This window comes from Thalassophryne amazonica, chromosome 15 (genome assembly GCF_902500255.1).
Source record: "Thalassophryne amazonica chromosome 15, fThaAma1.1, whole genome shotgun sequence".
Lineage (NCBI taxonomy): Eukaryota > Metazoa > Chordata > Actinopteri > Batrachoidiformes > Batrachoididae > Thalassophryne > Thalassophryne amazonica.
The window spans coordinates 9,368,732-9,381,744 of NC_047117.1; the positions used below are offsets into that span (position 1 = coordinate 9,368,732).

The following is a 13,013-nucleotide window of genomic DNA, read 5'->3' on the forward strand; positions in this document are numbered from 1 at the left end:
ATACTGACAGTCTGCATGTTGCTTTCCCATCGAGATACATTCAACACATTTGCTTTCACAAAGAAAAGTCAACACAATCCTGCAAAGATGGTGCTCAGTTTAAAATTGAAATTTGCTACAGACTGTCTGTCTAAAGTTTGCATCCGGTTGTGTCTTTTTTTCTCTTGCACAGAGGAGTTGCGGTTTTCTTAGTTTTTGTTTACATCCAGTCTTCATGCTTCTGGAGCGTCAGCGGTGCTTAAGAAATACAGCGAGATTCCTCCAGCAGCAACATGAAATGCTTCAGGAATAATTTTCCAGCAGATTGACGAGAGACATGATTGACTCTGCATGCAGCCTTGTAGGGAGACGGTGATGCGTTCAATCATAAAATGTGGCGCCGCATGAATGCAGCTACATGCAGGGAACAGTCTCCATCGTTATACATATCAACAGGTTAATCGAGTTGTTCTAGCAGCCTGTGTGTTGCACAGACGGGGAATTTCTCCACAGAAAGAGATCACTTTGTCAGACACGGTCCCAGCTCCTTTTTATTCCTCGTTTTTAATGCATATAAAAAAGGTGAATTTGATAATTGTTGAGTTTGGCATTGTAGTTTAAATTTGACTATGAATCATGACTACTTTTTTCTATATGCATTGGCGAGGCTCTTTTTGTTTTTTATCATCGTATCAGATTTATTCAACAGGGGTTTCACACAGACAAGAGTTCTTTCCATCTTGCTTTGCTCTATACTGATGGAAGTAGCAGCCATTGCTTTGTCACACATGTTTTTAAAAGCCTATTTACTCTCTGCTTCACTTCATCTAAGTCAAGTTCTGACAGATGCCACATGTGAAATACTTTTCGGCTCCTCAGGAAGTGCTTGTTTTCCACATGAATAAACAAGATTTTCTCATCATCTTGTCTGTTTTCCTTCTGCTAACAGGCACTATACAGGCCCATAGCAAAGGTCCACTTTTGAATATATTTAGAATTATTATTCATGTATTATTATTATTTTAGCAATCCAAAGACAGCCACAAGTTTTTCATTGAGATGAAAGCCTTAAAAAAATGTTTGTTTGTTAATATGTAAAAATAATAAATCATGATGGAACAACTTGGACTGAAGGTAGTTTTAATTTTTAATGTATTGCTGAGGTGTTCAGTTTAATTCAGTTTGCCGAATAGAGCCTTTATTGTCATTATACATATATACATACAACAATTTCTCCTGTGCATTTAACCCATCCTAATTACAGTTAAGCCCCGTCACACCTAGCAAGAATGTGCAGGAGCCAGTCCAGCACGGCAAATATTGCCATAATCAGATGCAGTCAGGAGGAAAAGAGGTGTGGTCAGCAGTGTCAGAATGCATCCAGATTACCTCGTCCACACCTGCACGATGGCATCCAAAGTGCATGTAATTAACAGGTAGATGATACAGACTCCGTCTGACAGCAGTCAGCCAATGTCCAAACGTCTGGCTGGCAAACACGGGACCGGGGTGGGAGGCAGCACTGTGTTCCTCCCTTTGCAGTCTCTGATGGTACTGAACACTAGAGTACAACCAATGTATGGACTGGACTCACAACGTGTCAAAGCTGGCATGGTGTGGTCACTCAGTCATGCAATCACATTCATCCTCCCCTTCACAACTCTACGGACCTCATGTGCATGTGTGCGTGGAGCAGATCTGGACTGATGAAGTGATCACTGGGTTTGTTTGTGTGTGTGTGTGTGTGTGTGTGTGTGTGTGTGTGTGTGTGTGTGTGTGTGTGTGTGTGTGTGTGTGTGTGTGTGTGTGTGTGTGTGTGTGTGTGTGTGTGTGTGTGTGTGTGTGTGTGTGTGTGTGTGTGTGTGTGTGTTCACGTTCACAATGACTGAAAGAGCAGCTATCTGTGCGTGTGTGTATGGGGAGCGCATATGCACAACATTGCCAGCTGCTGGACACTGCTGGCAGTGGACCATGCTGTCTCATGCGTCAGACGCAGCCTTTCCAGGGGGCTTGAAATTCTTTTTTTGTGTTTTGGCTCACTTCAACAACACAATGCATCTCTGGACACCGAGATGGTTGGACTATCACATGGGATTTATTTTTGCATGCTTGATTCCAGCACACAACAGCTGGGATTTTAACCACAGGCCGCGGTCCCAGCTCCACGTCCATGTCCGCACTGTGAAACACTCCTGGACCTCTGTTGGAGGTGAGATTCATGTTTATTAATACTGTCATGGCCTGGCACAACAGTTCCATGTCATATCTCCTACAGAGTTAGAAGGTGATCATATATTACAGCGGTCAGATCTGTTCAGCTCCAAGCCTGATGCGTGCAATGGCGCATTACTGCGTATGAGACCACGGAGAGGCGCAGCTGCCCGTGGTATATAGAGATATGATGGAGACAATACTATTTATGTTGCCCATGGGAAGGAATGGACAAATATCTACTGTAAGGTCTATAGTGGATATAACAGCCTGTTCTGATTTGCAGAGGCATGCGCACAGTAGCGCACAGTGCTTTCGGTTTGATAGCTGTTGTTCACATTCACTGTACATGATAATAATTCATAATGATTATAGTGATGACGCGTGCCACATACATTTCAACAGTTCCTTTGTGCTCTGGTGGGTGGACATTATTATAAGTAGCATGTGCAGGTCATACCGGCAGGTTTTGCCATGCCAGATCCATCTTGAGATTCCCTCATATGCACTCAAATCATTTTGCATCCTTTTTTGCTGCCATCGGAATATGTAAATTGCAGTCAGATGGTCCTCAGACTGCACATGGACTGCCATCGGATAGGTCTCCCATCTCTACGGTGCCCGGAGGGTTTTGGACATGTGCATCACACTCGGGGCCGCCAACCAATTTTGATCAACTGTGTGGACTCTCACAGATGGATGTCAGAACGTTTTGGAACTGAAACCCGACACTTTTCAGTTGTGCACTGATTTGTCATTCTAACGCCATTCTGCATGATTCTGGTTATGTATGACGGGGGTATTAGACACAGTCCATCCACTAGGAGCAGTATATACCACTATAGTGAAAACTCACAACATGAGTCACCCCAATGCGCTTCACAAGGTAATGCATGTACACTTAACTGACTTTCGTGTGCTTGCAGATCTGTGCAAGTGTAATAGCTGGCAAATTACAAATATCGGATCAGGACCTGAAATTGGCAGATACGCAGTGTTAAATGACTGATCAGGGGCCTCATGTACAAAGGCGTGTGGATTTCTTAATGAAACTTGGCATATGCTAAAACCCAGAAACTGCCGTACGCACAAAAATATCCAGATGTATCAAAGTGTGCGTACGCAAGCACGTTGTACGTCCCAATCAACATGGAAATGAGCGCACACGCAAACGTACTAATCTCCTCCCTTTCCACGCCCCTATTTAAATATGCAAATTCATGTAAATAGGCCCTGGGAGCTGGGATTCCCCACTCTGTCAGATCAGTCAACATGAACACAGAAAAGAAATTATACTGAGTGTGAGCTACAGATGATTGGAATGAAGTGGAGACACGCAGGGTTAGTTTATCTGGTACCCTGTCAAACGGAATAAACGTGAAACGGAAAAAAACTTACTGAGCATGCATGTGTCTGTGTGAGGGTGCAAATGCTGTAGGCTCAGAGCAGTGCACAGACACTGAAGTAAAAAAAAAAAAGATGCGCTATGGTATGTGTGACATTCATACCTTTATACGAGGTCTCTTAGATAATAAACCGACCCTTTTATTTTTTTTTTTAACTATATGGATTTGAATGACATGCGATTACACCAGTCATGCTTGAACCCTCGTGCGCATGCGTGAGTTTTTTCACGCGTGTCGGTGACGTCATCTCCCTGTGGGCAGGCCTTGAGTGAGATGTGGTCCCGCCCTCTCGGCTGAATTCCTTTGTTTCACACGCTGCTCGAGGCGGCGCGCGTTGCTTTATCAAAATTTTTTCTGGACCTGTGAGGAATATCCGAGTGGACACTATTTGAGAAATTAAGCTGGTTTTCTGTGAAAAGTTTAACGGCTGATGAGAGATTATGGGATGTTTCTGTCGGTGTAAGGACTTCCCACGGAGCGGGACGTCCTGCAGCGCTTCCAGGCGCTGTCGTCGGCCTGTTTCGAGCTGAAAACATCCTAATTTAAGGCTTAATTCACCCAGGACATCGTGAGAGAACAGAGAAGATTCAGAAGAGGCCGGCATGAGGAATTTATGCGGACATTCCACTGTTTAAGGACATTTTTTTAATGAAAGACGTACGCGCAAATTCGCCGAGTCGTTTCCGTGACGACTCGGCAAATCTGTGTGCGCCGCGACAGGAAAAACACCTCCGTGTTGAAAACCATTTGTAGAATTCAGGCGGCTTTTAATGGCTTTCAACAAGTGAGTAACTGAGAAATTGTTTAACAGCTTGGGCATGTTCCAACTTGCCCGTTAAGATTTCCAACGGAGGTGTTTTTCCTGCCGCGACCCCCTGCGGTCGGGTCCAGCCCGACATGCGACTCTGCCCGCACGTTCTTTCATTACAAAATGACCGTTAACAATGGAATGTCCGAATAAACTCCTCATGCCGACTTCTTCTGAAAGTTCTCTGTTCTCTGACGACTTACTGCGTCAACAGAGCCTGAAATGTGGAAGTTTTCAACTTGAAACGGCGAGACGCTGCCGCCTCGAAGCGCAGATCGCCGTCAGGCACCGTGGACCGTCCTTAAAGCGACACTACCAGACCAAAATCTCTCATCAGCCGTTAAAATTTTTACCGAAAACCAGCTGAATTTATTGAATGGTGTCCACTCAGTTGTGCCTTACAGTTTTGAAAAAAATTTTATCAAACAAAGCAACAGTCTCTGAGCCATTCCTAAACAATGAAAAAAATCGACGAGCGGGTGGACGACTCCTCACTCAAAGACTGCCCACAGGCGAATGATGTAACCGACAGGCGTGAAAAAACTCTCGCATGCCCACGAGGGTTCAAGCATGTCTGATGTAATCACACGTGATTCAAATCCATATGGTTTTTGAAAAAAATAATAAGGTCGGATACTTTTCTAATAGACCTCGTACATGTGTTTATTAACAAATACTGAACACAGGGAGACAATTGAATCTTGTTAAGAAGCTTTCAGCTCTAGTTTCACCACCAAGAAAAAATAATAATAATAGCAAAAATCATATTTGAATGCGCATATGCCCAATTGTGTCCATGCTGGTTTTTATTTGGAACAATTACACGAATAAACTATTTACTCACCAAGCAGCCACCCATCGCCCACCATGTCATCCTCTAGCCTGTTCCCAATCTATTGCATTTGGGCATCACATTGATGGAATGAAATGTTTTCTATTAACAAAAACAAATTCATTATGTGATGCCACCTTTAAAGCAATATGTGTAGCTCCGATTGCATTAGGAAAACTGACTGTCACCATAAATTGCACTTTAATGTTGGACTGATGTACCTGGATGACATTCGGATGATTGTATTCCACAAAGCTGGCATGGCTCAGCTCAAGGTTGACTGGCATACTCTTGACTGATTGGCCAGCTTTCGCTGGAATGACCCTGTTGCCAGGAAGCCCAGTGTGGTCAGCACCTGTGTGGCACAGATAACCCCTGGCTTCTCATGGTATTTTGGTAAATCCTTGCATTCCCTGAATACACGCTCATGTCGGATTGCACCATTTGTAAGTTCTAACAACGCTAACGCAGCCACTATTAGTGCCATTTTATGCATAACTTTTAAACACTGCCTTTATATACACCCATATTATTCCAAACATGTGGGTGTGCAAATTGTTCATAAGTGTATCTCTGATGTGCACATCACTCTGACTTCTTGTTTTCACAGTATTAATGGCTCCCAGTATCGCCTCTACATGTCGCCAGTGGACCAATAGCTGTAGAAACATGCGTACGCCAGCCATGAACTTGGTGTGGACACAGCACATTTCCACAGTCATTTGTTTTGATACATCTGAACGTTAGCATGGAGAAGAACATACACCACGTTTGTGTGTATGCAGCCTTTGTACATGAGGCCCCAGGACATTCCTAGTTTTTGAATTTATTTGGCTGTGGTTCCCTCAGGGAACCAAATATTTTCCTCATACTGGGTAATCCATCTGACTAATATCAAGTCTGTAATACTTACTGATTTTTGATCGTTTAGTTCATTACTATCACAATGCAACACAGTGTTATGTGTGGGTTGGTTTTTGAGTAAAGTGGATCTCAATCTCACTCCTGGTTTTAATCTCCTCCTCCAGTTTCCTGCGTCTCCTCCTCAATGGTACGTACAACTACATACGTCACAAGATCCTGTATGTGTTCCTCAACCATTTCCCAGATGGTGGGAGGCAGGACGGCTGGATCGCTGACGACTATTTGCGCACTTTCCTAACTCGCAACGGCATGTCCAGAGTGGTGGGCGCCAGGGCGGACGACATCTTTGTCATCAACGATGCCGATGAAATCCCAGCGCACGAAGGACTCTTGTTCCTCAAGCTGTTTGACGGCTGGACTGAACCCTTTGCTATCCACATGCGCAAGGTAGGGCGGACATAAAAGTTGTGCAAATGCTATTGTGTTGTGTGCTAAACATTTATTTATTTAATTTAACAAGAAGCTTGCAGGTGGGGCTATCATGCATGAAATGACTGTTTTTGCAGTGCCTTTCCAGGTTCCTGTATTGTCAAATGTCCTGTTTTCTATTTTCCTCCATATCTAGTCACTGTATGGATTTTTCTGGAAGCAGTTTGGCTCTCTGGAGGTGGTGTCGGGCTGCACAGTGGGGATGCTCCGCGACGTCTATGACAACGATGGTATTAGACTTCGCCGTCGTGAATATTACACTATGCCAGGTTTTCGAAAATACGAGAACGACACAGGGCACATCCTGGTGCAGTGGTCGGTGGGCAGTCCCTTCCACTTCGCCGGGTGGCACTGCTCCTGGTGCTTCACGCCCGAGGGGATCTACTTTAAGCTGGTGTCAGCACAGAATGGAGACTTCCCGCGCTGGGGCGACTATGAGGACAAGCGAGACCTCAACTACATCCGCGATCTGATCCGGACGGGGGGCTGGTTCGACGGCTCGCTGCAGGAATATCCCCCTGTGGACCCCAAAGAGCACATGTACGCACCCAAGTACATGTTGGAGAACTATGACAGGTATCACTACCTCCTGGAGAACCCTTACAACAAAGCATCCAGACTGACAGGGGGCTAGCAGGTCAGAGAGGACAATGTGCGAAACAATTTGTCAGCCAACGTGAGGCCTCAGCACTGAGTTTAAGGTGGCTGGTGGGCAGAATGGAACTGATGAACCATCTTTCTCTTTGGAGAGATATGTATGAGTATCTCCTCCAGGCAGCACTGATGTTGCAGGGATTTAAAACCGCTTAAAAATCATTTAAAATGGGAACACTGAATCACATCCACTTTGGATTTATGGCGAGTGCGTGGATAGGATGCAACCACTGGATAAAGCAATTACAGATGTCCTCATGCTTTCCATTTCTCGGGGAGGAGCTAAGCTATCCCCTTATTTTCTTACCCCACCCATCCTCCTTTTCTTGCCGTTGAGCTGCTTTGATATGCCTGCTGACCGGAGAGGGCGCCGCTGTGATGCAGAAACAATTAAGCAAGAAATATTTTTGTTTGTGGATGAACCGGCTGATGTCCCCTCTCCACTGTCTTCCGTTCATACTTGGTGACCTCATTCCAAGACGACAGTCACAGTTACAACAGACGTTCAGATGTTAGTTTTCTTGGGTGTTTCTTGGGTGAAAATTTTCCTATTTAAATCTTTTTTGTGTGTGTGTGTGTGTGTGTGTGTGTGTGGGCGTGGGTACCTGTCACCAAACACAAAGTTTAGATGCTTCATGTGCTTCAATCATAAACATGCACCTTAGACCTTCTACGTGTCTGGTTTTTATACCACGTTTGAGTGAGTCTTGAGCAGTAAAGGAAGACGAGCTCAGCAAGTGGAAATGGTAATACATCAGCATCATCAGGACGGTTGAGAGCACAGGGGGAGAGAGAGAGAGATGGGGAAAATGGAGTAAGCGAGACAGAAACAGCAAAGAATGGAAGATAATGAGAGTGGAGGAGAGCACTGATGAAAACGAGAGAAAGGAGGCTCTCTCGTTCCCTTTTCCCTGACACACAGGCATTGCACAGATGAATGTCCTCAAACTGTGAGCGTAAATGAGTGTCTGTTCTGGAGTCCCCCAGAGCATCCGGGCAGCTCAAAATAAATCCTCCCCATCGATACCGCCTGAGACCGATGAAAGTCCCCGTTGTTGTTTGGCTGATGTGAACAATTGCGGCCAGGCAGGGAAAGATCACCCTCGTGTTTTGTCTATCTCTCACAACTAAAACAGAAAAGGACAACCAAGTCCATTAGCATTTTTGGGCAATTTAGAGTCATGGTGGGAGTCAACTGTCAACAAGAACAACACAAAGTGTGGCATTTGCCTCCACTCGTATGTTGTTGGCGTACTGTTTTATAGTTCAGGTGATAATTATTCCTATAGCAAAAGACTGGTGCTTTAAAGATAATATAAGATGTACTTCTGTAGTGAAAGACTGTTGCTTTATAGTTGGTAAAGGGAGTATTGATACTTCCTCCAGCCTCCCCCGGTACACCACCAAGAAAAGCTTTCAGTCAGACAAGTCATTCTTTACTTACTGTATGGAAACGAAAATCAAGAGGTGGCCATATTAATAACAGTCGACCCTAATTTTCAAAAGCAACCTTCCTCTAGTGTTCCCCAGTACACCACAAAGAAATGGTTTCAATCAGACGAGGTGTTCTTTAATTACTGTGCGAAAATGTAACGTATAAGGACAGACGTCCCAACGTGAAAACACCCTAAACTTCGTTGAGCAATGGCGTAATAAAAATGGACGTAGTTAAAAGCAAAAACTGTTTGATTTTGCTTGCAATCAGGTGCAAGACAACACAGAATGAATTGAGTCCGTGCAAATATTTAAATCCTGACTCTGACCAAATTAGTTAGCACACAAGCCTAACTCAGGCTGCCAACTGGCTTCGTTGAGTAGCGCAGAACTGACTGGAGCAGTACTGTTGATCTTATTTATGGGCAGATAATTTATTCAGCTCATGTGTTCATTGGATTATGTCACGCTGCTACTCAGTTAGTGATTATACTAAATAACTGGACCTCTCTGACAGTTGTGATGTTAGATATTTATGTACGACAATTAGCCGCACTCTCAAATCAAAGTAGGCTCGAGCGTTCCAGTTCACTCAGCTGAATAAATCTACTTTGGAAATCACTCGTGTGGATGGGTTGATTTCACCTCTTCAATTCACTTCAGGTTATTTGATTTCAAAATGTGAAACTAGTGCATAGTACAGGTCTTCACTGGTTTTTGTACCCAACCCAAAATAAGACCATCAAAGACCCAAAATAAGTCCTGTGTGAGCTGGAATTGCTGAACTTGTAGAGACACTGGGCCTCATGTATCAACGTTGCATACGGCGATATTTGACCGTATATGGGGTGTACGCCAAAACGGCTGCGCTACTTGGCATTTATCAATGTGGTCGTTGGCGTACGTTGCCCTGAAAATATACACCAGGTTCGAGAGGTGGTGTAAATTATACACCAAAATGAACCAGCGCTGGAATCCACATAAAAATGAAGATGATCAATATGATAAACAGTGCCATTATACAAATCAATGCATATGTTACATAAATAACACTTTCCTGATTATACTACATAATAATCAATACAAATCCCGCCTTTGCGGGATTGTTATGGAGCACGATCCGTGGCTACAGCGTTACTGCAAAGACAGCGCTGCTCGCCTTTTTCTCCAGACGTCGAGCCTGGAGCCAGAGCAGCGCTGAGCTTAACTTCATGTGGTGTGATCGTTTTAGACTATGAAATTGATAATAACTGTAGTTTCGTCATTCCCTTAATTCGCCCGTGCTGCAACCAGGTTTTGTCGTCTCCATTCGGTTGTCACAATAAAATAAATACAGAACTACATTTAAAAATAAAGAAATCTGACAGATTAGGCATGTCTTATTAATTGAGCGAGCAAATATCCACATGTCAAGAATTATTGACATGTGAAAAGAGAATACAGTGGTCCCTCGCTATAACGCCGTTCACCTGTCGTGGCCTCGGAGTCTCGGAGTATTTAGTCCAATTTTGCATGCCTTTTTTTTTTTTTACAGTGTTCTGGGTTCTGCGTATCTGTTTATAAGAATCTTGTTGCCCAGAAGAGAAAAGAGCGCCAACAACTACTCATAGCTGTGTTTGTCACACGGAAACAGACACCTGCAGCGAGATGTGAGTGGGAAAAGGCGCAGCGCCAGGACGCAGAGGCCTAATCTGTGAAATACTGGTGAGTCACTATTAATAGTTTCCTATGTGTCCGACCTCGTTCGTTGATCGTTAAAATTAATTTGTTAGTTCTAAATGCCATCATAATTATTTCTAGGAAAACGTTCTATTTTTATTTCTCAAACAAATGTTTGGGCCTGAAAACAGTTTGGTATTATTTTCCTACTAAGGTTTGAACTTTGAGAGTGTTTACACACGAGAGAAAAGTGAGAAAATGTTCATGCCTGATTGAGAAAGTGTATAAACTGTGTAGTGAGGGGTTTTACAGCTTTGAAACGTCTATAATAATTGTAAAAAATAACGCTGCCTAACGTCGCGGTTTCGCATATTTCGGGCTGTTTTTTAGAACGTAACTCCAGCGATTAATGAGGGACCACTGTAACACTTTATTGATTAAATACTACAAAACAATTGATACGACGGCCGCTTTTGACGCTCTATTGGCACGCGTCGTAATTGGTGGAGTTCTTTTTCATTGCCGTCTTTCCGGCTTCCATGTTGTAAAATGAGGGTGTGTCTGAAGCGGAGTCTGAATATTTATGGGCGTGTTTATTATAATTACGATTGTTTCCACCCGCCGCATTTATCAAGATCACGTCAGGCATACTTCAGAAATGGGCAGGTGCACACTGCTTGATACATGTCACGGCGACTTTGGTGTATTTCAAGTTTACGCCGTAAATTTACGCCACAAGTGCGCAACATTGATACATGAGGCCCATTCACTTAGCAGTGATGATCTTGTCTCTGGGTCCTCCGCCTTTGACATCAGGAGACACCTGGGAAGTAACGAGTGACCTATTGTGATTGGTTGGTATGGTTTCACGTGGCTGTGGATGATGGACGGTTACTGTAACGTTTGCCTAGGTGGTTGCTAACCAGGATCCAAAGTGGTTCCATGATGTGGTGGACACTCCCAGACTTGACCTGACAAGAACATAGGCCTAATCAAAATGGGACCCATCTCATGAATTCAGAACCTAAAACTTATTTAATGGGAAGTAATCCAAAAAACACACATTTACAACATCACATGAAAGTAACGATATAAAAAGGCAGGTTTTTTCTTCCTCTTCTGTGATAGGCTGCAGAAAACCTGACTTGGGCTTCATCCGACTATCTGCAGTCTTGCAAACTGAACATATTCCTGAAGCCATTGAGTCCACAGAATTATTTCTGCCCAAAGTGGCATTCCTGCCTCTAGTACCTGTAATGCTGGGAAGTAAGTCATTTTTGTCATGTTTCTAGTTATACAGCTTCTGATGCAATGACTCACAGCTGCTAAATTGATGTTGAATCAAACTGTGCCAATGCGGTACATTCCTCTCTGAGGAAAATTCATTTACAAGGAAGTCTATGCAGGTTCACTTACTACTTCAGAACAAGGCCCATCTCATGGTCCGTGTCATGATCAGGGACAAATTCCACTCAGACCAATGGTACCGAGATTTGTGGGTCTGCTAGTCTCAAGTACTGTGCAGGCCTTAGTGTCCATTGGGCCAACACTTTTCCCTGTTACCATAGCATGAAGCAGATAATAGTCTGACTCCCTCTGGATGGGACACCAGTCCATTGCAAGTTACTTCCCCATCCAAGACAGGCGCCCATTTTGCAGATGGGTGGACTTTGACAATACAGATGAAGTGTCTTGTCTGAGGACACAGACACGTAGCCTGTAGTACAGACCTGGAATTGAACCCAGGCATATCTATTGGTAGTTTAACTGTTGTGCCACAAGTCCACCTGGTCTGTCTCGCTTGTCTCAAGGCTGTTTTGGCAAGTCAGCTACCTAATGGTTTGAAATGATAAGCTCTGCCTCATCATTGGAGGTTTTTCTTTAATAGTGAAACTGAGAGAAAACTGGATCTGTTATAAAATATGTTTGGAAACTTTCAATTTGCAATGCGAAACATTTCCATTTTATAGCTTTTGGGGCATCATGCTATACAGTAGTGTTCAGAATAATAGTAGTGCTATGTGATTAAAAGATTAATCCAGGTTTTGAGTATATTTCTTATTGTTACATGGGAAACAAGGTACCAGTAGATTCAGTAGATTCTCACAAATCCAACAAGACCAAGGACACTCTTGAAATTGGGCTATTCGTTAAAAAAAAAAAGTAGAAAAGGGGGTGTTCACAATAATAGTAGCATCTGCTGTTGAAGCTACAAACTCAAAACTATTATGTTCAAACTGCTTTTTTAGCAATCCTGTGAATCACTAAACTAGTATTTTTTTTGTATAACCACAGTTTTTCATGATTTCTTCACATCTGCGAGGCATTAATTTTGTTGGTTTGGAACCAAGATTTTGCTCGTTTACTAGTGTGCTTGGGGTCATTGTCTTGTTGAAACACCCATTTCAAGGGCATGTCCTCTTCAGCATAAGGCAACATGACCTCTTCAAGTATTTTGACATATCCAAACTGATCCATGATACCTGGTATGCGACATATAGGCCCAACACCATAGTAGGAGAAACATGCCCATATCATGATGCTTGCACCACCATGCTTCACTGTCTTCACTGTGAACTGTGGCTTAAATTAAGAGTTTGGGGGTCGTCTCACAAACTGTCTGCGGCCCTTGGACCCAAAAAGAACAATTTTACTCTCATCAGTCCACAAAATATTC

The 13,013-nt window shown here is 43.5% G+C and overlaps 1 protein-coding gene across 1 annotated transcript in view; it reads left to right on the plus strand.

Annotated features, from left to right (window-relative positions):
• The window catches only part of mgat3b (beta-1,4-mannosyl-glycoprotein 4-beta-N-acetylglucosaminyltransferase b), a 177,690-nt gene extending 169,776 nt beyond the window's left edge, over positions 1-7,914 (plus strand). The window contains exons 4-5 of the mRNA XM_034187397.1: positions 6,265-6,547; positions 6,726-7,914. Of these exons, the coding sequence (XP_034043288.1) occupies positions 6,265-6,547; positions 6,726-7,223 (781 nt within the window). The 3' untranslated portion in view covers positions 7,224-7,914. The remainder of the gene's footprint in view (positions 1-6,264; positions 6,548-6,725) is intronic.
• Positions 7,915-13,013: the final 5,099 nt, after the last annotated feature.